This window comes from Cornus florida, unplaced genomic scaffold (assembly GCF_030987335.1).
Source record: "Cornus florida cultivar Cherokee Brave unplaced genomic scaffold, ASM3098733v1 CherokeeBrave_3.0.0_Hap2_Chr02, whole genome shotgun sequence".
Taxonomy (NCBI): domain Eukaryota; kingdom Viridiplantae; phylum Streptophyta; class Magnoliopsida; order Cornales; family Cornaceae; genus Cornus; species Cornus florida.
The window spans coordinates 13,525,851-13,553,430 of NW_026775572.1; the positions used below are offsets into that span (position 1 = coordinate 13,525,851).

Below are 27,580 nucleotides of genomic sequence, written 5' to 3' on the forward strand. Positions count from 1 at the left end.
TTTTTTTTTTTTTTTTTTTTTTTTTTTTTTTTTTTTGTGCTATGCTCTGTTCAAACCCACTTTCAATATTTTTTCATATTGACTTTGTCGTGTGCTTAAGTGCTTGGCGCTCGGCTAGAATGCCACTTGCCACTTGGCTCTTCATTTTTTAGCAAGTGTCTGGCGTTCGGCTTATGGTGCCAGCTGCCACTTATCTTGCTTAAGTGCCTGGCGCTCGGCTAGAATGCCACTTGCCACATGGCTCTTCATTTTTTCATTTTTTCATCCATTTTTTTTTTTTTTTTTTACCCCTTGAAAAGGAAAACTATTTTTATAAATCTCAGGAATTTGCACATTCATATGTACTTGATTGAAAATAAACAACATCCGATAAAACTGAAACTTAGCTTTTATTGATAGTACCTCTTCAGAGACGTAGCATTCCAGGGCTTGTTGACCAACCTTCCTGTCATGGTTTCTAATGTATATGCCCCATTCCCTATGACTTCTGTAATTCTGTATGGGCCTTCCCAGGGTGGCATCATTTTTTTGACTATCCCCACCTTTCTTTTCAGAACCAGATCGCCAGGGGCAAAATCTCTGTATTTCACTCTTTTGTTGTGACTATTCGTCAATACTTGCTGGTATGACGCAAGCTTTATTGCTGCAGCGTCCCTCTTTTCGTTTATCATATCGAGGTTCAATCTTAACATTCTGTCGTTCTGACTTTGACTCCATGTTAAGCTTCTGATAGTTGGGACCAAGTGCTCAACCGGTATAACCGCCTTGGTACCATACGCCATTGCAAACGGGCTCTCCCCAGTCGGCCGCCTTGGGGTGGTTCTGTAAGCCCATAGGACATTCGGGAGTTCATCCAACCACTTCCCTTTATGGTCCTCCAGCTTCTTCTTAATGCAGGAGAAAATTGTTCTGTTTGTAATTTTTGCTTGTTTATTGGCCTGGGGATGACTTACTGCAGCCAACTTCTGATTAATTCCATACTCCTCCAGCAGCTCTCTTACTTGCTTGCTGTCGAGGTTCGTGCCATTATCCATGACTATTGACCTTGGAACGCCGAAACGGCAGATAATATGGCTCCAGATAAATCGTCTCACGTGAGTCTGAGTCACGCTTGGATATGGTTTTGCTTCCACCCACTTAGTAAAGTAATCCGTGGCCAGTAGCACATATTTGTTCTGAGCTCTTGCAGTTGGCAAACGACCGACCACATCCATCCCCCATTGCGCGAAAGGCCATGGTGAGGCCATTACGTGCAATTCCTCAGGTGGTTGGTGGATCAATGGTCCATACCGTTGGCATTTATCGCACCTTCGAGAGAACTCCTCCGCATCTCTTGACATGTTCGGCCAGAAATACCCTTGTGTCATTGCTTTGTGCGCTAACGATCTTCCCCCAGAATGATTTCCACATACGCCTTTATGAATAGCTCGCAACACCTGCTGAGCCTCTATGGGGGTGACATACTTCAAGTATGGGCCAGAGTAGGACCTTCTGTACAGCTGGTTATGCACTATGGCGTACTTTGCAGCATTCTTTTTGATTGTCCTAGCTTCATCCCTTTGCATAGGCAGAACGCCATCTCGAATATAAGTGATGATGGGGTCAATCCAACTCGGTTCATACGGTATGACATTAATTTGCCAAGGTTCAGAGTCTAAAGGTTCTTCAAAACTAGATGGCTGGGTCAGTATTCCTATTGGAATCACCTTCGCCAATGTCTCGCCAGAGCTCGAAGCACTACATGCTAACCGATCTGCATCTGCGTTATGTTCTCTCAGTAACTATATGAATTCAATCTTTGCAAAGTCCTTGGCTTTATGCAGAATGGCAGAACGATATGCCTCCATCGTGTCATCCTTGGTCGCGTACTCACCATTTACCTGCCGAACAATCAACTGTGAGTCACTATAAACAGTCAAACTTCTGACCTGTAGCTCTCTGGCCAACTTTAACCCATTCAGCAACGCCTCGTATTCGTTTCATTATTGGTGGCTCGGAACTCAAGTCTGAGTGCTTGACTCAATGAAGTACCCTCTCGGGTTTGCAGTTTAACCCCAATTCCTGCCCCCATCTGATTAGAGGAGCCATCCACATAAAGTTTCCAAGAGCCGCATCTAAGGTCTTCTTCCGTATCTTCAGAGTCACATTCTAGCAGGAAATCGGCTACCGCTTGTCCTTTGATAGCCGTTCTCGGCTCATACGTTATGTCAAATGAGCTTAACTCTATGGCCCATTTTGTCATTCTGCCCGAGAGTTTTGGCTTGTGCATAAGCACTCTGATTGGAAAAGTTGTTAGGACAGCTATAGGGTGGGATTTGAAATAATGCCTCAACTTTCTTTTTGCGTTTACGAGTGAAAGTATCACCCGTTCGGCCTTCGAGTACCTTCGTTCTGCCTCGGTCATTGTCTTACTGACATAAAACACCGGGTGTTGCACCCCTTCCTTGCAACGAATCAGAACGGCACTTGTCGCAACACTAGATACTCCAAGATATAGATATAATTTCTCTTCTGGATCTGGGGCTGACAAGACTGGTGGATTCTGCATATATTCCTTCAAATGGGTCAATGCTTGTCGTTGTTCATCCCCCCATACCTGTCTTCCATGACTCTGGATCGTGTCAAAGAACGGCTTGCAGCGGTCTGACAACTTAGAAATGAATCGACTTAATGCAGCTATTCGTCCTGTGAGGGCTTGCACTTCTTTGATCGTCTTTGGCTCGGCATTCTTAATCAAAGCCTCTGCTTGAGCAGGGCTAGCTTCGATGCCTTTGCGATTGACCACGTGTCCCAAAAATTGACCGGAACTCACACCGAACGAACACTTGGTTGGATTGAGCCTCATCCCATATCGCCTCAGCACATCAAATACATCTTGCACATGTTTCAGATGATCATCCTTCTTCCTACTCTTTACCACCATATCATCAATATAGGCTTCCACAATCTTTCCTATTTGATCCTTGAAAATTTTGCTAACAAGCCTTTGATAAGTTGCTCCCGCGTTTTTCAGTCCGAAAGGCATAACTTTGTAACAGTATATCCCTCGCTCGGTAACAAAAGAAGTTTTTTCTTTATCTGCCGGGTCCATAGGGATCTGATTATAACCTGAATAAGCGTCCAGAAAGGTTAAACGCTCATACCCTGTGGTGGCATCCACCATTTGATCAATCTTAGGCAGCGGGAAGCTATCTTTCGAACAGGCTTTGTTCAAATTGGTGAAGTCAATGCATACTCGCCATTTCCCATTCTTCTTCTGCACGACAACGACGTTGGACAACCAATCAGGATAGTGCACTTCTCTGATGAATCCCGTATCGAGCAGCCTATCAACCTCCTCGGCTATGATCTGGTTACGTTCTGGAGCAAACCTTCGTTACTTCTGCTTTACTGGTTTGAAATTGGGATTGACATTCAAGGAATGACAGGATACGGAGGGATTAATTCCAGGCATGTCTAGGTGACTCCATGCCAATACATCGGCATTGTGAGACAAAAAGTCAATTAGCTCCTGCTGCTCTTCCCTGGTCAGTCTTACTCCTACTTTGGTAGTTTGCTCTGGCTTGGACTGATCGATCTGCACATCCAGAAGGGGCTCTTCAGTCAAGTCAACTGGCTCCTCCACCCTATTCTGCTTGGGTGGAGGTTCCTGTAATTGCTATTTTGGGCTCGCCGAACGGATGGGCGCCTTCCCTTTCCCAGCATATTTTAGTGTGACAGAATAACACTATTTGGCTGCAACCTGATCCCCATGAATGTCTATCACCTTATTTCCATCGGGTTCGAGGCACCTCATGACCTGATGCAGAGTTGAGGGCACACCTTGGACTCTGTGAATCCATCCTCTTCCCATCAGGAGATTGTACGAGGGGTGAATCTCCACAACCATAAAAGTTTCCATAAGAGCTCGTTCTGCAGCTTGAACTTCCACTTCCACCATACCGATGGGCTCCACCCTCTTACCATCAAATCCTAACAGGGGATTTCCAGTGGGTTTGAGCCTTTCTGGCTTAATCTCGAGCTGATCAAATGTGTCCCCCGGCATGACATTCGCACTACTTCCGGGATCGATCAGAACTCTGCGCACCAGGCAGTCCGCCATTGTCAAGCTGACCACCAACGGATCTTCATGGGGGATTTGAACACGCAGCAGGTCTGTCCTGTCGAACTTTATCTGTATCGATGTGATCTGTTGGTGCAGAGTATTCACACTGCTGACCCTTTTCTTCATCTGCGCCTGCCGTAGGCGCGTTCGGAGTAGCTCATCTGAGTCTTCGCTAGGCTCGGGTCGACCGTGAATAGCATTGATTATACGAACTGGCTGTGAATTGTGGGAGCTTTGCTTCTGACTCTTTTTTATTTGCTCCATCGGTCGATTCTGCTCTATCGCCGAGCCTTGAACATAACTCGCGAACTCCCCTCTAGCTATCAACATCTCCACTTGCCTTCTCAAATTCCTGCATTCGTTAGTCTGATGACCGAAATCGGAATGGAAAGCACAATGTTTAGTCTGATCCCTCTGTTCGAGGGGTTGCCTAATTGGCAGTGGTGGATGAAACTTATCTTTGTTCTCCTGATATAGCCTCGCAAGAGTGACCTTCAACGGAGTGATTAGCTCTTCCTCCCTGGACCTCTTTTCTGCCTTCCAGGAGGTCTGACGTTGCGGCTGAGCCTGCTTCTGCCTGATCTTTGCCTTGGACTTTTCCTCGGTAGACACGACCGACACTGTCCGAGCATTGCTGCCTTCTCTTCTTCCAGGCACACAAAGCCATCGGCTCTTTCATTGAGTTCATCCATAGTCGTCGGCGTGTTCACTACCAGACTGGTATGGAACGGAGTGCCACGTGTCATGGCCAACTTGAAGGCTTGAACCGCTGTAGAAGGGTGGCATTCAATCACCATACTCTTAATGAGGTTAAACCTGGTGAGAAAAGCCTGGAGACGTTCATCTTTGTGCTGTTTCATTGTGAATAGGCTCGAGATGTCCTTCGGCGGACGCTTGTTCCCATAGTACTGGCTTATGAACCGATCGCACAGGTTCCGGAAGCTATCAATCGAGCCCCTAGGCAAGTTCTTGAACCAGCTAAGCGCCGGTCCGGCTAGACTTGTAGGGAAACATTTGCACATTAAAGAGTCGTTCTCCGTATTCAGAGCCATCTTCAACTGGATATGGTACACATGATCGATCGGATCGGTTGTTCCGTCAAACAGAATAAAGACTGGCATGGCAAACTTCCTTGGATGCGGAGCATTCAGGATCTCATCAGTAAATGGTGAATCAACTGTCCGAGCCGCGGATCGGAATGCTTCATTCTCTCTCTGGAGCCCAGCGGTAGCTCTATGAGTTACAGATCTGCTCTCCGAACCGCGATGAGTGAGTGTAGCCATGGAGGGCCGGTAAGACGGATCGAATGACCATTCCTCAATGAGCTCTCTTTGCCAAGGCGATACAACTCGGCGGCGATCAACCTCTATCACTTCCTCTCGGTTGAACCTTTCCTGATGCGGATCGAAGGTCATGGCTTCGTTCTGTCTGATTTGCTCATGTCGCGGATCAACGTGAGTCGATCCTTCGTGATCCTCAACTCGACGAACATTTGGAGGCAAATCGTCCATCCTCCTTTCATCACGGTGGAGAGCTGACTGATTGTTCTCGTCCTGCTCGCCTTGATGTGCGATATTAGATTGAATACCTCCTTCACCGGTCGGAAGTGGACTCGGAACCGCCGGCATTTGCTGATGCTGCATTCCAGCTTTCAATTCTGCATTCTCTCTTTTGAGAGCTTCGATCAAGTTCATCAACTCCTCAAGCTTCGTTTGCTGGACAGCCTCCATCGGATTGGAGCTTTCACCTATCATTATTCCTGAACGGAGTAAAGGCATTAATCTCAAGTTCTTGAGTAGATATGAGCTTCGTGAGCGCGAATTTTTCAGATCTGGACTCGAATTCTCCGAGTTATGCTTACGGTTGACGAGATCTGAATTCTCCGAATTCTAAATCCGTCAGATCCGGCCGCAATCGAACAACTCGTTGTTGCGTAGATCTAAAGCCACTTCCGTCAAAGCAATAGAACTAAAATTCCTCCAGAATAAGTCACAATCTCTCAGATCTGGATCCAACTCCCAAAGATCGAGTTTCGTCTTCATGAATTGGTCTGAATCCACGCGATATTGATCAATGATCAATCAATCTTCAACGATTACCACAGACGGCGCCAATTGAAGATGCAAGGAATTCATTTCTATTTTCTCTCTCTGGAATTCTTACACTTCAACAGAAAAGATCCCCCTTCTCTATCCATTACTTCTCATATTTATAGATACTTACAAACACTAATGGACTGCTAGATCTGGGCCCGTTCCTCTGTAGGTTTTGGTCATCTTTGATGGGCTGTTCGCGTTCGGCCCATGTGGCAGTATTTCTCTATGGGCTGGACCCAGCTGCTCAGACCGGATGCCATGTTCGCGGGTCATATCCGGCCCATGTCACTTCTGGCCTCCTCAATTATACTTTTATTTATTTATTTTAGTAACAAGTCTATCTCATAAAAGACAAGCGGCATGGAGATGAACATGTCAAATATATATATATATATATATATATATATATATATATATATATATTAATATATCAGTGACGCTCGCTCTGATGCAACATAAATTTGAATAGTTTATACAAATCCACCTCAATTATATTTTTATTTATTTATCTTAGTAACAAGTCTATCTCATAAAAGACAAGCGGCAAGGAGATGAAAATGTCAAATATATATATATATATATACACACACACTATTTAGGAGTACGTTAGATTTAGTAATACACGTACGGTAGAACAAGATGATATAATTATGTTCCTCTTTATTATTAGTGATTAATTCACATTAATATATCAGTGACGCTCGCTCTGATGCAACATAAATTTGAATAGTTTATACAAATCCACCTCAATTATACTTCTATTTATTTATTTTAGTAACAAGTTTATCTCATAAAAGACAAGCGACATGGAGATGAACATGTCAAATATATATATATATATATATATATATATATACTATTTAGGAGTATGTTAGATTTAGTAATACACGTATGGTAGAACAAGATGATATAATTATGTTTCTCTTTATTATTATTGATTAATTCACAAAATAATACTATTTAGGTGTATGTTAGATTTAGTAAACGTGTATTACTAAATCTAACATACTCCTAAATAGTATTATTTTATATTGTATAATGTTGAAAGAATAATAGTGTCATTTGTACCTGTATTTGTACATACTCCACCCAATAGAACAAATTTATTAATATTTTATATTTTAATTAAACGACAATAATATGTTAATTTTGAATTATTTGTGGAACTCATTTATTAAAATAATAAGAAAATTCATTTGGTATAAACTTTTTGATATGTCAAATTTGACATATTGCCTCGTATGTCAAATGCCAAGTAAGCATTTGAAGTATCTTTTGAAAGAGTTCTTTTCATGCTCATTTAGGATTTGAAGTATTGGTCAGAGATATTACACACTTTTTCAAATAGGAAATAAAAGTGCTAAATAGGAGTGTTTTCTGCAAGTGACCTCAAGCTCCCTTTGTTTGGATGAATATTATTTTTATTATTATTTTTTATTTATTGGTATTTGGTTGTCTTCAAATATTTATGAAGAAAAAAAATATTAAAATTTAATAAAAATAACTTATTCATCAATTTTCGGTTATTTTACATGCCCCGCGGCCCTCGTCTGATGGACTCGACTTTAACCTCGATGTAGATCTTTGCCAAATACCGATAATATAAAAAAGAAAAACATTTTTTACTTGAAAAAAAAAAATATTTTTAAAAAATAATATTTTATGTCGAAATAAACTGTGAGACTGAGTGTAATTATTATAAAGAAATGAACGTGCACACCCTTGTTGGGCCAGGATATATAAAAGGGGCTTTAGTCCAGTAGAAAAGCCAATGCTTAGCCCATGTTAACATTAACAAACCCAAAGCGTAGCCCCAGTTAACAAACCCAATGCTAAGAACGACAACATTCAATGCAGTAACTTTGTATGTTTACGTACCATGAAATGTGTAGTCAAGGAAAATAATAGTTTTGATCCATTTGGATTGCAGTTTGGGCAGCCTAAATTAAATCCGCCTTCATTTATTTATTTTTTGTGTTTCCTTTTTCTGGCTTGAACCTAAAACAATATGAATCCTACCAAAGAAATCATTCTGGCGTAGTTTTTTGAAATTGTTGTAACAATATATATGAATGTGATTGCTTAATTTATTAGTAATTATTTGAACTTCTAAGACATCATTTGAGAAGACCTTGATTCATATATATATTTTAAATAGTAAAATTGTTATTTTTGAGAAATCTTTTAGATTACTTCTTAAATTTGAAACAAAATCATCGAGGGACTCCTTGTTCCATTATTTTTTTCGGTAATTAAATCCTTGTTCCATTATTATATATACATAATGTATAATTAATTAATTAATTAATTAATTATGTATATGATGAGATATTTAAAAAGCATAAGTTGTTTCTTGTGTTTTTGTTTATTTTAATTTTTTAACGCAAAGTTTTGTTTGTCAAAGTAAAGTAAAATTTGTTGCAAGTAAAATGTTATATAATTTTTTTTTTTGCGTAACAAAAGCATCTTGAGATTATTATTATTATTTATATATATACATATAATTATACATATAATTTTTCTGTTTTTGTTGCCGGCTACATTTTAACCCTCTACATATATATTTTTTTCTTATTTCAAGTTTTTAATTTTGAAGTGAGTTACTTGCACCGTAATTTTTGACTGTCAACAGTCTACCTGAATTGGGCTTATGCAGTGTAAACCGGTTTAGAAAGAAAGGTGAAGTTCTAGGGCTTTCTTTGTGTGCCTCCTTTTCTCCCTCTCAGTCACTCTCTCTCTCTCTCTGTCTGTCACTTTCTCTCTCTTCTTATACTCATCGTGCGAGAGAAGTTGAAGAAAAGTAGAAGAAGAAGAGATTTGATCAGAAATGGGTTATCAGATGCCCTACGGTATGCAATCAATGCTGAAAGAGGGGCACAAGCACCTATCAGGACTCGAGGAAGCGGTGCTCAAGAACATTGAAGCCTGCAAGCAACTCTCAACCATTACTCGAACCTCTCTCGGTCCCAATGGTATTTTTTGCTATTTTTTTTCCATTTATTTTCCAAAGATCCACTGATATTCCAAGTTTATTCACGCCATCATATGAAAACATTGGTACAGTCACCTGCTATGTTTATATTTGGGGTTCAATTTCAAGTTTGACTGTAAAACATTGGTACAGTCACTTGCTATGTTGTTTTTTTTTTTTTTTTTTTTTTTGTCATTTGTGGGTGCTGAATATTTTATTTTGAGATTTATGGTATTTAGGGTTTAGGGTTTAGAGTATTCTCATATGATTTATTAGAAGTATTATGAATACGGCATAAATATTCCATCCTTTTTGTTGTATGGCTTCTCGTGACCTAACGTTGTATTTCCTGCATTTCATACTGAACCGTGTTTGTTCAAAGCTTGGTGGAAATAATATGAACATGACCACTTTAAAGATTCAATCCTTCTTATTTTTACCTGTAAATTATGAAAGAAGCTCAGAATACGTGGGCTCATTTTTTATTTATTTTTGGTATTCTATCAATTCCCTATGTTTTGTGGACAAAACTTGAATATTCTGGATGAATAAATAATCAGACTTCTTCTATTTTCTTCAAATTAGATAGTAATTTTACATGGGTAATTGGACTTCTCCTTATTTTGCTCATCTAAAGGCAGTCTTGAGGCCAGGAAAAATTACTATCTAAACCCAGGGAAAAAAAAAGCAGTCACAGGCCATTTTCTTTTTGTTTGCAGAGATTTGGAATATTCCACTATTTGTTTTACGATTTTAAATATATTTTTGTATTCAGGTTTGAATAAAATGGTTATCAATCATCTGGACAAGCTTTTTGTCACAAATGATGCTGCCACTATAGTGAATGAACTTGAAGTTCAACATCCTGCTGCCAAGATTCTTGTTTTGGCAGGGAAGGCACAACAGGAGGAAATCGGAGATGGGGCTAATTTGACAATTTCTTTTGCCGGGGAGCTCCTACAAAATGCGGAGGAGCTTATCAGGATGGGACTTCACCCAAGTGATATCATAATAGGGTACACAAAATCAATTAACAGGGTATGATATGTTATACTGAGTGGCTAGTATGTCTATTAATTGTATGTTTACTAATTACAAATTAGATCTCCATTTCATTTTTATTTTTTATTTTACCGTGGTTTCAGGCAGTTGAAATATTAGATGAATTGGTTGAGAATGGTTCTGAAAAGATGGATGTGAGGAACAAGGATGAAGTTGTTTTACGGATGAAAGCTGCTGTTGCTAGCAAGCAATTTGGGCAGGAAGATATTTTATGTTCTCTAATTGCTGATGTAATTATTGGCTGGCTATTCTTATTGTTTACTAGCAATACCATCAGTCCTTTGTAGTTTCTGAATATTGAGATATTTTTGAGCTGCAGGCATGCATACAAGTCTGTCCCAAAAATCCTGCAAACTTTAATGTGGATAATGTTCGGGTTGCAAAGCTTTTGGGTGGGGGTTTGCATAACTGTACAATTGTTAGAGGTATGGTTTTGAGAACTGACGCTGTTGGGAGTATAAAACGAGTGGAGAAGGCAAAGGTAAGCATCCATTAGTTGGTTTTTACGTTCTTTCTGCAGTCCTTTTTCTCTCCTCTCACTTGTGCAAAACACAGTACACGATGTAGTTTTTATTTATTTATTTTTTCCTTACTATTTCACTATCTTTTAGCATATTCTTAGGTAGGACCAGGTCATATCATAGTTTACAACTGAAGAAATAAGTTGAAACTGGGCTAAAATAGTAAAACACTTTATTTTTAACAAGTTTATTTCAACTCAAACTTCTTCCACTACTCTTTAAAATTCTCTTTCCGCATACTACACTATCTTATAACTAAAAGTAACTATCCGTGAATACACACACACACACACATGTATATATATATATATATATATATTAATATTTACAACTCCTCCCGTGTTGTTTCTGGTGTATTATTCTTACATAACTGATCCCAGAACCTGAAAAGTATGGTTTGACTTGGGCACTTGACCATCATCATAAACCCATTGCTCGACCCTTATGAATGTGAATCTTGAAATATTCGAGTGAATATTAGGGCGTACCCTTCAGGCCATCTTTTGCATCAACTCATGGGTGCTTCGAGAAATGAAGAAGGGGTGATGCAGTGTCATTTGAATGTAGTGGAAAGTGGCAAAGGATTTCCATGCTATTTTGGATGAGGGCGTGTAGAGAGGCTGGTCCCAAATGGTTAGGTTAGATGAGATACAAGGAATTAATAAACATTGAGGAGTACACCGACGGAATATGACGTGAAAAGAAATAATATAGAAATTAGAAGATACTTATCAGAAAAAAAAAAAAAAAGGAAAAAAAGGATAGAAATTAGTAGATGAAACTCATACAGTGCGGAATAGGATGATTGGATGTATTAAAAGAACATTAAAATATATTCTTGAAGAATCAAAATAAAAATGGTCATTGTCTATGGAAATTTGGTCATGGTTGAGGATGTTATATCTATGTTAGAAACAAAAAAGAAATGCTGTAAAATTTGGCAAAAATTAGAAATGAAGTAGGTTTTGATTACACGTATGCGAAGATAGTATATGTATTCTGAATTAGGTATAGAGGATGTCAAGCCAAAGACTTTTATATCTTGAATTTCTTCTGATGCCCTTGGTCGTGTCTTGATTATTTATTTTTGCACAGTAATTTTAATTTTTCCTGTTCGATGCGAGGAATAGGACAGTTCATTCCTTGTCTTTAGAATTTATTCAAAAGGTTCAATTTGTAAAACATCTGCGCATAATGCTTTTTCCCCTATCTCTGATTCATTGCTCTCTCTCTCTCTCTCTCTCTCTCTCTCTCTCTCTCTCTCTCCATTTTTGATTTTAAATATCAAACTTAAATGATTCATATGAAAGAATGGGCTAGATCTAGCCATTTGTTATGTAAAGCACTAAATAATATTGGTTGCCTTTTATGATAACATTAATCACCTCCTTTTTTTTCTTGATTACAGTAAAATATTAATTTGACCATTCACGCTGTATTTGAAACTAGAACCAAACAATTCTTTTACCTATGGCAATATGCAGCGTAAATTTAATGATATCAATTATATTCATTGAGTTCTTTGATCTTATAACCGCAGTAAAGGTTCTACTTGTAGCCTATAAATAACCTTTAGGAAGTCATGTTATACAATGAGTTTTGTAGGCCTCTGGTTAACACTATGATTGTATGCATAATTATTTAGATTCACTGTTTATATAGTTCATGAATTTTGCGGGGCTCTGATTAGAATTTGGAAGGGAAGTTTTTTGCCCTTGAAATAAGGCCTTTCACTAATATCTGGTCGTGTCTGAATAGGTGAATTAGGTTATATATACTGTTATTTCCAAATATATATTTTTTGTTTTTATGAATTTGTTAAATTTTGATTTTAATTTCAGAATGGTTCAACTCTAAGGTGGCAATTCATTTTCCATCTGGTTGGATAATTTTTACACTCTATCCATGTTTTTTTAGGTTGCTGTGTTTGCTGGTGGCGTTGATACATCTGCAACTGAAACAAAAGGAACAGTCCTTATTCATAGCGCTGAGCAGGTATACTGTTAAGGAAATTATTTTTGGGTTTGCTTCTCTAACATTGTGATATTTGTCCCCCTATTTTTTAGCATGTGTTTCTTGCATTTACCATACTTGTTTTTTGTTCTTAATTGTTTGTTTTTTTTCCCCTTGCATTGCGGGGGGTGATCTGAACTTCGAATTATCTCATTCTTAATGCACAAAACTGACCTGAAATGTCCCGAGTCGTGGCTTGTTTACATGCCTTTTTGTGGGACATGACTTGTTTTCATGCCTTCCTGATAATTTATCTGGGTATTTTGCTATCTTTGCTGCACACAGATTCACAGAACAATTTCGAACCTGAAGATATTTTTGGGGTTGTAAAGTACAGTTGGCCTTCAAATGTTAATGATTATGATTGAGACACATTATATTAAAAAAAATTATTAATAATTATGGTATTGTTTTTTCATAGCCTTTGCATAATTGTGTGTTCTTTCTCTCTTGTATTATTCAATATATGTATGCTCCCCCAAAAACTATTTTGAGTCCTAAAACACCCCACTTGTATAGGTTGCTGTCCTAAGAAAATCGAACAGACTAGCAATTTATATTCAACATTCCACATATAAATATACTCTGATTTTTGCTGGCATTTTATAAATCAATAAAATTGGTGAATTGCTATACCTGATATATACTTGTTTGTGTCCATGCAATAATGTTTTGTTTCATCTAATAATATGCTATTCTGTTAATTTTGCAGTAACTATAAGAAAATATTATTAAACCTTGTAAACCGTCTGGCCTATGCTGGACTTGGTTATTATGTTTTCTCTAGCTGGCTAGGGGGTAGTTTTGTATAGCTTGATTTTTGTACAGGGGTGTGTACATAGGTTGCACACGCTGTGACACCTGTTAATATTTTTGTTTCAATTTATATCTATTCTAGAAAAGGGGAAAAATGTTTGGATAACATTTGCCACAGCTTTTGGGAGGCTCCAGGGGTCGTTTTTAGGAAAGTAAAAGATGTTTGATTATATTTACAGTCAGGCTTCAAGAGGTACGCGACTCCCCTCCTTAAAGCCCATTCTGAAGGATCAACCATTAGGTGCTTTCTGGATGAATTCTCGTGAAGCTGGATAAAGACTTGAGTGAAATTCTCATTATTAATCTTTTTAGTCTGATACATATATGCTATTGTTCCCCCATTCCATATACTATTTACAAACCCTACCTTATTACATGATGCCTGAGAAAATATCCTGCTCCTGAGAAGAAGAAATATTGCCCTTGTTTTTCCCAATCCAACCCCTCTCTCTCTCTCTCATATTTACACAAAGACACACCGTCATCATCATCGTTGCTGTCAATCGACTGCAAACTTCTCTCTTTCTAGTTAATCAGGGCAGTAAAAAGTTTATCCTTTTTGTTTGTGAAAGTTCAAAAAAATTTTTTACCCTTGTTTGTGAAGTTCAAAAAATGTATGTGTTGGCTTTGGAATTTTTTCCTTTCTATTTAAGTCTTCGGCACCATCAAGATGAATATGCTTTTTGAAGAGAAAGGTGAGTACTTTTTGGTCATGCTGACATATTAGTACCCCTACTAGGATAAATTGGGAGCCAAACTAGTTGTTAGAATCAGACAAATTTGCTTTGAACTAGTATAGGATTTTAAAGGTTATAACCTCCTGCACTTCATTCTTAACTTGAATAGGAGATTGAAGTTCAGTTGGAAACCAGGATGTGCTTGCCTGGTTATCCGAGTCACTTTTCTGGTTGGTATTTTGTGGTGTCAGTGTGAACATCTCTGTTTGGAGTTTGGGGAGAAGATTTATTCAGAATCGGCCTGTCTAAGCATGTCTGATTTGTTAATTCTCATTCTGTTCTTGGCCTGGATGAGTATAGTTGTCTATTATATATGAAAAAAATCCATGTAGACTTTTTGGTCAGTGATGGATGAATGCAACTATTGCAGCTTCATTTATGTAAACTTGGCATTCCATCTAATTATTGGTGGTTGCTAGTTGCTCTGTTGTTTTAGATAATATGATTCAGTGAATATGCACGTTTCAATTAGTTTTCATGTTTCTCCTTTTTTTTTTGGGAGATGACTTCTTTTAGTCTGCATGATGTTTTGTGCTCTGATATTGGAAACAACACCTTTTACTTTAATAAATTACTTGGTTCGCTTTCATCAAAATTGCCAATGTGTGGTTGGGTTTTGAAATTCTTTGTAGAACTTGTTTTGCTATTGATGCTAAATTTTTCTGGAAACCCTTTTTTGGCATACTCCAGCTAGAGAACTATGCAAAAACTGAAGAAGGCAAAGTTGAGGAGCTAATCAAAGCAGTTGCAGACTCCGGTGCTAAGGTTATTGTTAGTGGAGCGGCAGTTGGGGAGATGGCTCTACATTTCTGTGAACGTTACAAGTACATGAAATCTCCTTTGTCTTTCTGATATATGTGCTGTTTACATTTGTAGTGGGAATCAGACACATGGCTAAGAAAATGTGACTGTGAATGTGGGTTTAACAGCTGACAAGATAGTCAAAATTTCCATTCTACTTTGTTCAGGTTGCGGATGAGAACATAGCTTAGTATAGTGTAGCGGTATTACACTTCCCATGCATGAGTTGGTAGCATTTTGTGGCAGTGTTAGTATAAATTGGGACGTGTAAGAGACTTTTTCCCCTTCTGAAGGATCAGCTGAGAAGAAAAAGAGAGACGCACTGTCTGCTATGTTGAATAGCTACTTATGTGCTTGTGGTGAATCAGAAAAAATGTCCTCTAAATTAGTGATTTTATAGCAATAATGTTGATTACGAGACCTGTGGTGATCTGTTTATCCAAAAAAAGGAGACCACCCCCAGTGATTTTGCTATTAACTTCCCTCCCTTCTGTTTGTCTCTCTGTAAAAACGTTAATTGCTGTGCATGATTTGTATATATGCAATCGGAACATCTACCCTCCTTTTCTCTAATGTTAATTTCATTCAGATTAACATGTATGCTTGCAACATGGTCGCTGCCTTCTGGATTTGCTGCTAAGTCACCAATCCAAAGTCTTTTTTTTTTTTTTTTTTTTTTTTTTTTTTTTTTTTTTTGTGTAAAAAAAAAAACTATATAATGCTGATATCTAATTTTTTACCTATCTTCTTCATGTGGCTCTTTTTTTTTTTAAAAAAACTATATAATGCTAATATCTAGTTCTTTACCTATCTTCTTCATGTGGCTCTTTTAAACTGCTTTAATAATGCTATTTCCTAAATAAATTTTATTACAGGCTCATGGTCTTGAAAATCAGCTCCAAATTTGAACTACGACGATTTTGCCGTACAACTGGTGCTGTTGCTATTGTAAGCACACTAGCAATTGGTTTAGTGTATAAAAATTTCTTTAACCTCTTTCTAATATTTTCAATTAATCTTGGCTACAGTTGAAGCTTGGCCCTCCAAATCCAGACGATTTGGGATATGTTGATTCCATTTCGGTGGAGGAAGTCGGTGGTGTTAGGGTATAATCTTGCAATTTGCTCTATCATAGCGTTGTTCAAATTTGTTGATTTTTTTTCCCTCTTCTCTTACACTACCATTCTTACTCCTTTTCTAATATTTTTAGGTCACTATTGTGAGAAATGAAGAAGGTGGGAACTCTGTAGCCACTGTAGTTTTACGAGGAAGTACTGATAGCATACTGGATGACCTTGAGAGAGCAGTTGATGATGGTGTGAATACGTACAAGGTAATTCTATAATAGATAAGAATAACTTGTACATTCTTACAGATTCACCATCTTTCATATTTAGTAAGTTTAGTATTATAGTAATTTATCTGGCCGCTTTCAAGTAAGTTTTGCTTCAGTTCTTGTCGATCATTAAGAGCTAATCTTAGAGCTGCTTCATGCATATGTATATATATATATAAGGCAATGTGCAGGGACAGTCGTATAGTACCCGGAGCTGCAGCTACTGAAATTGAGTTAGCTAGAAGATTGAAAGAATTGTCTTTGACAGAAACGGGGTAATTTTCTTTCTGTTCAAGGATCAAATGAATTGTTTATATTGCTTGTTATGCCCAGCATGGTACTTGTACTCTTTGAAGGATTTTGTATTATTACAACAGAGATAACGACAGCATCATTTAGAACTTTCAGCATATTAGGGACTCATTTTTTGGTGAATGTGGTTTCTGTTAGTTGTTACTTGTCTAAAACAGGCATACCTATTCTCATACTCATGTATTTAGTGAGATGGTTATTTAGAAATTATAAGGCGTATGTCCACCAAAGATTTTGTTATATGATTTGTCAAGTTGAGTGGTTATCTCATTTCATGTCTATATATACCATATTATAAATTCAAAATTTTTTGCGGCATTGGGTATTTGTCCACATCAGGCTGGAAGCTCTGCACTTTTAATATGCTAAATATAAAATTTTCTCTTCACTTGCATAAACAAATACAAAATGATTAGGATTTGACTATCTCTTTGCAGAATGGATCAATATGCTATCGGAAAATTTGCTGAGAGCTTTGAGATGGTACCTAAAACCCTGGCTGAGAATGCTGGTCTCAATGCAATGGAGATAATATCTTCTCTGTATGCTGAGCATGCATCTGGAAACACCAAAGTGGGCATTGACTTGGAACAAGGTGTTTGCAAAGATGTCTCTAACATGAACATCTGGGACCTTCATGTTACCAAGTAAGCAGCTTTGTGCTGTCTTGAAGTCATTCACTTATTTCATTGAAATTTTCATCTGTTTTTCGCGGTTATTATTGTTTCTTGCAACCCATAAGTTTGACTTTTTTATTAGGGTTTTAATGCATGTAAAAGGATACTCACCTCCAATGATCTTGCATTAGGTTGGATTTCATGAAGGACTTTTCGCTTTATAGAAATCTTTTGGAATCAAAATATTGAGGATTATATCTTAAATTATTACCTGTCACGAGTAGATGTTGAAGTCCCCAAAGCGATGAGGGTCTAGGGAGTTGGGAGAACCTCTGTTGATTTTTAACCATGATTAATGGTTGGACTCGAATCCTTCTGTTGTTATACTTTGTACCATAGAAAATGTTAGGTTATAGGCTACTACTATTTTTAGTATTAAAATCAGTGCAGTTTCTCTGGTAGTGTAAAATCTATACTCCACATTTTAAATGTTCAATGCAGTGAGTAAGCACTGGACAGGTTGATTCTGATGTGTGACCTGTACGCGATTAATGGGCAATCCTGACAAAACTTAGTGTCAGGTACAATGACTTGGTTGGATAATCCTAACACGGCCCAATGCTACTTTGGGTCGGGTTCAGAATTTGTGCATCACTGCCCAATTTGATTTTCATGATAATGTGTGTATGGTACATTGGTTATTGGCATTGGTAGGGGCAGGAGTTACCACTCAAACTAACGGCTGGTTGTATATTAAGTTGATAATTTTCATGTACTATGTATGATTTAAACCAATTTGTTGTATTCTTTTGCAGATTCTTTGCTCTTAAATATGCTGCAGATGCTGCTTGCACTGTGCTACGGGTAGACCAGGTAATAAACTATTAATTGTTAGGTTTTATGGTTTCTTCTTTTCTCAAATAGCACATTATAAATGGGCTGTTGAGCCTCTCATCTGGCAGCACTTGGTCCCATCTTCTTAACCCTTTGTTTATTTACCTGTTCTTTGACAATTGACTTATTTCAGCTGTTAGAGTGCATTTGATTAATAGGGAGGTTCTCTTGCTGCTGATATTGAATTATGTCAGATTAAGCTTGAGCTGCAATGTTATTAGCCTTAAAATGCATGAATTGTGACCCTCATGTTTCAAAATTTGAAAATGCCATCTGATCAGAGAGCGAAATATCAAAGGATCCTTGAACAGTATAATAGTTTGTAGTAGTAGTAGAATAATAGTATATATAGATTGGTGGAGCATTTGTCTGTTATCATATGATAATTAATGAAGAGAAGAAATTCTAGCATACTCAAATGAATTGGAAGTGGTTGAGCCAAGCAGCTTATTCGAGGTAGATAAGTAGTGTATAGACTACTGACATGTTTTGTGGTGTGCCATAAGTCCATGAACACATGATACTAAAACATGAATAGAGTAAAAGAAGAAAATCGAAGTACTGGTAAAGATAATAGAGGAAGAGTCAGAATTTTGTTAGCTTTTGGGTAAATGGGCAAGCGCCCTCCCGTTACAGTTGGTATTAGAGCCAGACCCAGTCCTTGATCTGGTGTTACGCCAAGCGCCCGACCCGGAAGGCGTCTTGGCGAGCTAGCCCGGGTACGCAGGGTGGCTCGAGCCGCAACGAGGGCGTTGCGAGTTTGGTTGGGGGAGAATGTAACAAGGGTCATTTGTTCCATATCGGATCCGAATGGAAAAGTGAATGAGTATAAATGGGTGGGGTATGCAGCACTATCCAATAGTTCGAGTTTTTGGGTAAATGGGCAAGCGCCCACCCGTTACAATTATTTTGTTTACCAAGAAAAATAAATTTTGTAAAGAGAATGGAAATCCAAGGGATACTTGTCAAGGAAGTAGTGAAAGAACCTCCAAACTAGTAAATGATAGAAATAGACTAATAGTAAAGTATACTTGCAATTTGCAATCAAACTAGTGTCATTCTTTCTGATTATAATTTTAATTGCCATGTCTGGTTTTTGTATTGCAGATTATTATGGCAAAACCAGCAGGTGGCCCAAAAAGGGATCAGCAGCCCGCAGGAATGGATGAGGACTAAACTTTCTGAGCGGATGATGCAATTGATTGTCATGAGTGTGCTTGTAACTTGATCGGCAATTCTTGTAACTGGTTATGCGTGTCTTCAGTTAATTGTCATGACTTTGCTTTTAACTTCATGGGCTTTTCTTGTAACTGGTTATGCACGTCTTGTTTTCTTTTGAATGCCGGCCTCGGCTAAAGAAATTTTGGTTCATCATGAAATGGACAGTGATGTTGGTGTATATGCTACTCATTAACCAACTCTTTGAGTTTGTAGTGGGTGATATTCAATTTCTTTTTGTATTTGGAGATTTGACGCCCAACTTAAAACATGATCATGGAGTCCGTTGGCTGTACCTGTGCCTGAAATGAATTTATTCCCTACTTGAGAAGGTTTTTTTATTCAATATTTGGAACTGTGATATGTCTGACTGCACTTTTTTATATGAAAAGGTGTAATGGGTAAGATGTTTAAGGAGAAGGAGCTAGAGCTTTTTTTGGATGCCAAGTTGAATAACAGTTGTAGTCTCGCCATCAATTTGTTTCGAAATAATTTAACGACATCTAACGGTAAATAAATATATTTATGTCTATATAATGTTCATGATCTTTTGGTAGTGTTGCTGGGTGGTGATGATGTTAGCAGCGCTTGCAGTTGCAGCCGCACCTAAGGATTGCCATGGAAACTGCGACAACCTTCCCTACCCCTTCCGCACACGCGATGATGGACGGCTACCCGAGAGATTAATATTTCCGTGTCACATTTAAGAACTCCACACCGTTTCTAAAGACGGGCAACTTGGAATTCCTTGAAATATTACTAGACCACGGTGAGTTGCGAATTTTTCACCATATGGCATATGTTTGTTACAACTCATTGGTGCGTAAAGGGACCTTCGACAATTGACAATCTATTCGGACAATAAAGTCGAGCAGTTGTGGAGGAACTGACATGAGCAACCTTAGCATTCGTACATTTTGCAGTGCACTCATATTCACCCTGGTTTAAGGTTCACTCGTGATTTGTCGTTTCGGCCGATATGTTGCGACGTATGAGTCAATTCGTTCGATATCGTTACGCACTTTTGTAAACCAATTGGTTTATACTATATTCGTTCGAATTCGTTATACTACGATTGATACCGCGACTATGAACTATGGGCCCACTTGATAAATATGGTGAGAAATTGGCAGCAGACTAAGGAACTTTGACAAATCTTGAGGTAAAAATATTTCTCTTTCTTTTGATTAGTGATCTGAAATGCTCCTAGAGGATTACTGCGTGGGTGTCTCCTTCAATATTAACAAACTCTGCTCCTCTCATTCATTCCAGCTTTTGATTAAATTTTGTAGACCATATAGATTGCCTAAATAAAAGGGGCACTCTGAGAATACCCTTAAAAAGTTTGAAAATACTATTTTACCTATATGTTTAATCAATAAAAGTATTTTGAGTATAATAGTCATTTAACATGTTGAGATCAAAGCCTACACTAATTGAATATTATTTTTAACATTACAGTGAAGACCCATATTAATTATGTGTGATTATCCCAATATAATTTGTTCAGTGGAAAGAGTAAACTAAACTTTTCATTTATGTTAAAAGACAAGAGAAAAAAAAAAAAAGAAAAAAAAAAGGAGAAAATATAAAGAATCCAAATATCTGTGAGGCCTTCCATCATAACCCACCAAAAAATATCATATTATCCTGTCATGTGCATAGAATTGTTAAGTCAAGTCTACAAGGATAAGAGCCTCTCTCTCTCTCTCTCCCAAGCATACTCATGGTTTACAACTCTCTAATCTCCCCCAAATTCATTCCTCTTTCCCCACCAAAACCAGCAACAAATCTCTTCTCTTTACACCCTTATCTTCCCTATATTCCAATTCAATACAGTATCAACAAGAGAGATTTCCCATTGCCAGCAGTCAGTTCAATTCCGTACCCACCCATCAATGTGGACTACTTGGAGAATGAATTCAGTGGCCATGGAGTTACATTTACAACCATCAGCGACAGCTGCGTGGTCAAGATGGGATTGGACAACGGAAGCTTGGTCAGCCTGATGCTACCAAGCGGACTAATCACGTCCTACAAGGCTCCCATGTGGCACGGGGGCACGCTTGAGCTGCTGCACACATCGGTCTCGGAGGGGGAGAGTGGTGCTGCTGCTGTCATTCAAGGTGGTGTGTCTTTAGCCTTCAAATGTGAAAGTGATGGTGGAGTTCCATGGTCTCCAAGTACTTGGGCTCTTCATGATGTCAAAGGAACTCCTCAAGGTTCCATTCAGGTCTGTTCTAATTTATAGCTATCATTCCTCAAGAATTCATCATGGTCATTTTTGTAAGTTTTAGTTGTAGTAATAATCAAAATACGGCCTAGATAGAAAAGATATGTACTGTGACGTCCCACATGGCCTAGGGAGAGAGTTGTTGTCACTTATATGTGTGAACGCCTCATAGACGTGTTTTGAAAACCGTGAACATGGAGAGTGTGCAAACATAACAATATCTATGTTTGATGGAGTAACACTTTTTTTATAATGTTTTTTTTTTTTTTACTAGCCAATACTTCTGCCACAATCTGTTCCGGAGAGCAACTCATGAAATTGAAAATGCAGGTAGAACTGATAAGCAGGAATTCAAAGGATATGGTTGAAGTTAAACATATTCTGACTCTCCGAAAAGATCTCTTAAGCTCAGAGATTGTAGTCTCTAACACAAAATCTTCATCCCTCGGTCTGATGGGCTCTATGGTGAGCCATCTGACCGTAAGCACACCAGAAGCAACTTATGCAGTGGGATTGGAAGGATCAAATTTCTTTAGCAGGCCACCATTTTTATCAAATTTTAGTATAATACCTCCGGATTTCGTCCAGGGAAAAGATTTAGGTTTTAGAAAGTTGTGGAGTCCTACGGCACTCGTTGAATATTTGTCCAGCTGGGGAGTAAGAAATCAGAACACTGCTGATGATGCAGAAAGCAGGGAGGGAAAAGTAGAAGAAGAGATGGAGGGTGAAGAAACTGATAACTATAAGCATTTAACTGAGAAAATGAGCATGATTTACACTGATGCACCTCGATACATGACAGTAATTGACAGGGTATGTAATCTATGAATACCGAGTATTGTTATATATTGCTTTTAAGTAGCTGCATTTCTATACTTTCACTGGAAGAAAATCAAAAGAACACTTCCATGAAGTTTAATATTTAGTCATGTTCTAGAGAGCATTTGGATTTCATAGTAATATTTTGGTAGCATTTATTCAAATGCTCTGGAGAACACATTTGATGATTCAATTTTCATGGACTTAAAAATTTAGCAAACTGTAACTGTTAAGGTTCTTGTCATTCGATTTAGACACCTCAAACTTCAGTGAACGGACAACTTTACTTGACTATTTTTGTTCTTGTCATTCCATTTTGACCCCTCCAACTTGTATGAACTGACAATTTTATTTCATTAATTTTCTTGTTACTATAAAACAGGGTAGAAGAAACTCAGTTATACTTGGAAGAGATGGCTTCAACGAACTTTACATGTTCAGTCCTGGCTCAAGTCACGAATGGTATGGCAAGTATGCTTACATATGCGTTGGACAGGCGGCCCTGCTTGAACCAATAAACATAGATCCTGAAGGTGTATGGAGAGGTTGGCAGCATATACACAACCCAAATCTCTAAATCTTGTAGAAGCATTGTTATGCTCTATCTTTCTATTTGAAAAATAATTAAAACCCTTTTCATACCTGTGAAAAAATTTACTCTTCTTAGTTCTGCTGATATATAATGTTTTATCATTTGGTTCATGGTTCAACTTAAAAAAGAATAAATTAAAGTCGAGCATGATTTGCAAGTTGTCATAATCAAGGCAAAGAAGCTCATATATGTGTGTGTATCTATTGGGGTTAATGAAGAAGCACATGTTTCTTCCATCACCTCAAGTGCAAAGAATATATTTGGAGTTCTTTTTCTACAAATCACAACTAAATGCTTGTATCACAAGGCAGGATCAAAAATCATAACTATATGTATCATGTATGTCAATAGAAGAACATGAGACAAAGAATAGTGTTAAATAGACTGCAATGTGGCTACTAGCAAGGCATATTAAAAGTTTTAAAACGACATCAACCAAGCAACAGTTAAAAAAAAAATGACATCCTGAACAAGAAGAATTCCTGTACATGAAAACGAAAGCACATCAATGAAAAAGATAACATTTCTGAAAAATGCAGTAGCTGCTTCTATTGAGCACATTGAGCATCAACTCTTAGTTTGGAAGATTTAGTAAAAGAAACAGTTTTAATATGACAACTACAATATTATCGAAGGTACTACCATAAACCATAATCCTTAAGTGGGAACAAGGTAACCTTCGCCATGATCATCAATCCGCAACAAACAAATGAAAACTGCAAAAAGTACCAGAAGAAAGCCAGAAAGCACACTGAGAGTAGACTTCCGATGCTTTCTTTGAACATCAAAACTAGCTTCACTTTTAATTTCAGGAATCTCATCCCGAGACACTTGCAAATCAGCATCAGAAGGAAGATCTTCTGTTGATGACACCGATTCTGAGCCACCATGCAACTGTGTACCCCCTCCAGATAAGTTTACATCCTTTTTGATCTCATGGTTCATATCATGAGACGAAGCATTCTGATTATATTTTGACATAGGACTCCACTCAAAATCACTCGAGTAGGGACTTCTACATCTTCTAGTTTGTTTCACAGAAAAGTTTGAACCAGAATCACTTGCTTCCTGAAGAGAGTGAATGAGCTTCCTTGGAGTTGTGAAGATCTTAACATTATCAATGTTTATCTGAGAGCGTGATCTCTGAACAACCCAAACAAATAAAAGTAAAATAAAAAAGATCAGCATTTAGATATCAAATCAATAGTGTGATAAGTTAACTCTTATATTGAAGAAAGAGAGAATGAAAAATAGTAAATCAAATAAATTAATTTCTGATCGAGAGAAGTGTATTCAAATGAGAAAAGAAATGCTTGGACATTTTACCTGAGGACTGGGGGTAGTGCTTCTCGGTGATCCATTTCTGGGGCTTCTCTGCAAGAACCCTGCAAATCCATCCACATAATCACCTTTATTGTCAGAAAACTCTTCATGCACAGAGTTCTCAATGGCACTGCCATTAGCCATTTCTGAGTAAAAGCCATCCTTGAGAGATACATCCACCCCACCGTTCTGATATCTCCAAAGTTTACGGTTGACACTCCTTCGATCATAATACAAGTTCCTGGAGACCTCACTGGTTGAAATTGGTGATTCAATGAAAGAGTCATATCCAACAAATGAATTAACAGTTTGTGATTCAGGTGATGCCATTCCAGGAGATAAATCTCCTGCACCCCATAAATTCCTTCTACAGTTGTTCTCACTTGAACAATTTGACCCAGTAATTGAACCCAACTCCCTCTCCAACTTTGGGCCTTGCTCTGCTATTATTCTCTTTGCTGTTTGTAAAGCTTCAAAAGCAGCCCCTCTGACATAAGCCATTTGATTGGACTGACACTTCTCCATTTCCTCGATTATCAAACCAAGCTCGGAGAATATGCTCTTCGGATCCAAACACTTCATAAGAAAATTCACCATATGAATGGATGACAACCGTTTCTGAGATTCTCCCTCCACAACCCCGGCATTCAAAATCCTCAAACCGGATTGTATCAACAATCTTGCATATGCTTCAACAACTAGACTATTATGCTTAGCCAAGGACATGACTAAGCCCATGTGTGGATTGGTCTGCAAAGGCCTATCTAAAGCCACTGCAACTCTCTGACAAACCTCATTCACCATATCAGCAGAAGCAAACCTCCAATTATCAGAGTCCACCAGAGCCTTTAAGCAAAGGGCAGAACCAGTGGATAGGCTCTCTTGGGTACTCAAAAGAGAATCTGAGAGAGGCTTACAAAGTGAATGAATCGTATGCCTCTTCTTGTCTTCTGGGGTGGTCGGGTCAATCCCATACCTAGCTATTGCTGGAACTACCTTAGCACAAGCCTGCTGAAGAGCGAAAGACCCTGCACTGGAAGCTAAGGTCTTTGTAATGGTGGTCATAATGTTGTCAATCTGAGGGACAATTTTTGGGCCATGAACACGAGCAAGAACTTCATAGAGTGAGATTGTGTATTCCCCAGATGATGACCCCGTTTCTTTGGTTTCAGAAACCTGAGCAAGAAAGAGTGGGATTGCCTTTGAATCCAACTCTTTTACATATGATTTCAGTGCTTTCATTGCTGATTTTCTGCTATCAGCATCCTTGTCTAGATTTTCTAACTCTCGCCGTAAAATTGGACTGAGATTTCTGCCCATTGTTAACCTGAAACCAACCCACGGAAAGATTATCCCTTGAATAAACCATATTAGCTAGAAAATAAAGGAAAAGAAGATGTCAGGAACAAGAAAATTGATTACTAACCAAATCAATATTTCCTTCCAAATCCTTAAAATGTTAATTGATAAATTAAGAATTTTTTTACTCAATTGGTCAGTTAGCTTCTTCTTACATCTCTCTTATCAATCTCATGCTAAACTATAAACCAGGTACTCAATTGATTGTCAGTCACCCTAAATAGTAAAAATGTTAAGCAATAACAATTGAACCACAATGATTAAGTTCATAAATCTCCATTACTTCCACAAGTAGGTGCAATGAATCCACATGTAACTAATAACTTCAAATTTGTCATCAATGTAGAACCAAACCAATGTATTTTTCAGATCCCCTATTTTTTTTTCCTCGATTACTCCTGTACACTTTTGTTGCGTTTGGGAGCACCAAATAAGTACTTTGGATTTAGGATTGGAGAAAAATTAGTTCAAAATTTTAACTAAATTTCTTCCAATTCCAAAACCCCCAAACATATTTGGGTATTTCCAAAATAAAGGCAAGATGTGCCCTTGAAATAAACTATTTCGTTTGTATGGAAGGATTTAAAAGGAAAATTTGAGAACTTGGCTCACTATATCTTCTACTTTATGGAATATGGACGTACTCAAAATGGATTATTCAGTAAATCCAAGAATTGGGTTTAAAAGATTACAAAGTGATGGTTCTGAGATAGAGGGTTTCACTTACTGTGATTGACAGTAAAGAACACCACTCAAAAGTATCTATATGGATATTCAGATTATGAACCATATACGAAGAATTGTGAACTGAAATTAAGTAGAGAAATTCAATAATTGAAGAACACAAAACGAACCCAACATTACTTATTGAGAAAATTGACGAATTGGGTCTTTAAATTTAAATTTAATAAGTAAAAACTCAGAAGAAATCAAGATAGGTCATGGGTTCTTCGACATATCCAAGAACATACCGGGACTTCTACCTATTCGTGAAGGTTGAAGAGAAAAATGATAACTTGGGTCACTATAGCTTTAACTTAATGATATAAAAACGTATTCAAAATGGGTTCTTTACTAATAAATTCAAGATGGGTCTAAAAGATTACACCTTTCAACACTGTGGGTTATGAGAGAGAGGGAGTGAAAAAGAAGGGTTTTTTTTTTGTTTGTTTGTTTTTTTTTTTTTTTCACTGTTATTAAAATTGAAGAACGAGAAATCAAAATTACCATATGGGTATCCCAAATTCTGAACCACAAAAGAAAATTTGTGAACTGGAAAAACGTAAGAGAAATGTAAGAGTTGAAGAACAAAGAACGTACCTTCTGGTGTTGAAGAGAGAAACTGAGGTTTTTTTTTTTTTTTTTTTTTTTTTTTTTTTTTTTGCAGCTTCTTCTTCTGCTTCTTCCTATTGTGCTCTTTCTCTGTGATTGTCCTTAATCAATGTGGATGAATTAAGAAACTTGGAATTTTGAGAAGCAAAGAGATCTAGGAAATATAGATACAGCTGTGATGGTGTTGTCTGAATCAATAGTTTCCTTTTTCTTGGCTTTGAACGGGAAGGGTATCTTCGAATTCGAATCTTTTCTAAAAATTCCACCGCTATCCCCCTTTCTATTTCTCTACTACTATATATACCTTCTTGGACAATCCTACCCCTAAGAGGAATACCTAATCACATTCTAACAAACAATTATGTGTAAAGTAAACAACAGGAATATTTAGAATTAAAATAAAAAATCTTAAAGTAGTGTACT

At 37.7% G+C, this 27,580-nt stretch overlaps 3 protein-coding genes across 3 annotated transcripts; 2 read left to right on the forward strand and 1 right to left on the reverse strand.

Moving 5' to 3' along the window:
* The first annotated feature begins 8,881 nt into the window (after positions 1-8,881).
* Positions 8,882-19,838, forward strand: LOC132293731 (T-complex protein 1 subunit theta). Its single transcript, XM_059791329.1, has 13 exons — positions 8,882-9,173; positions 9,948-10,210; positions 10,318-10,464; positions 10,554-10,715; positions 12,673-12,750; positions 15,012-15,145; positions 15,998-16,070; positions 16,151-16,228; positions 16,333-16,455; positions 16,639-16,733; positions 17,208-17,417; positions 18,203-18,260; positions 19,389-19,838. The coding sequence occupies exons 1-13, from the start codon at positions 9,029-9,031 to the stop codon at positions 19,455-19,457; spliced, it is 1,635 nt and encodes a 544-aa protein (XP_059647312.1). The 5' UTR covers positions 8,882-9,028; the 3' UTR covers positions 19,458-19,838.
* A 1,304-nt stretch (positions 19,839-21,142) lies between these two features.
* LOC132293734 (protein NDH-DEPENDENT CYCLIC ELECTRON FLOW 5) lies at positions 21,143-23,253 on the forward strand. The gene is made up of 3 exons (XM_059791331.1): positions 21,143-21,732; positions 22,063-22,545; positions 22,934-23,253. The coding sequence occupies exons 1-3, from the start codon at positions 21,226-21,228 to the stop codon at positions 23,126-23,128; spliced, it is 1,185 nt and encodes a 394-aa protein (XP_059647314.1). The 5' UTR covers positions 21,143-21,225; the 3' UTR covers positions 23,129-23,253.
* Positions 23,254-23,648: 395 nt separating this feature from the next.
* On the reverse strand, positions 23,649-27,402 carry LOC132293732 (protein SINE1). The gene is made up of 3 exons (XM_059791330.1): positions 27,146-27,402; positions 24,470-25,793; positions 23,649-24,286 (listed from the first exon to the last, which is right to left on the reverse strand). Exons 2-3 carry the CDS (start codon positions 25,784-25,786, stop codon positions 23,801-23,803), a joined length of 1,803 nt encoding a protein of 600 aa, XP_059647313.1. The 5' UTR covers positions 25,787-25,793; positions 27,146-27,402; the 3' UTR covers positions 23,649-23,800.
* Positions 27,403-27,580: the final 178 nt, after the last annotated feature.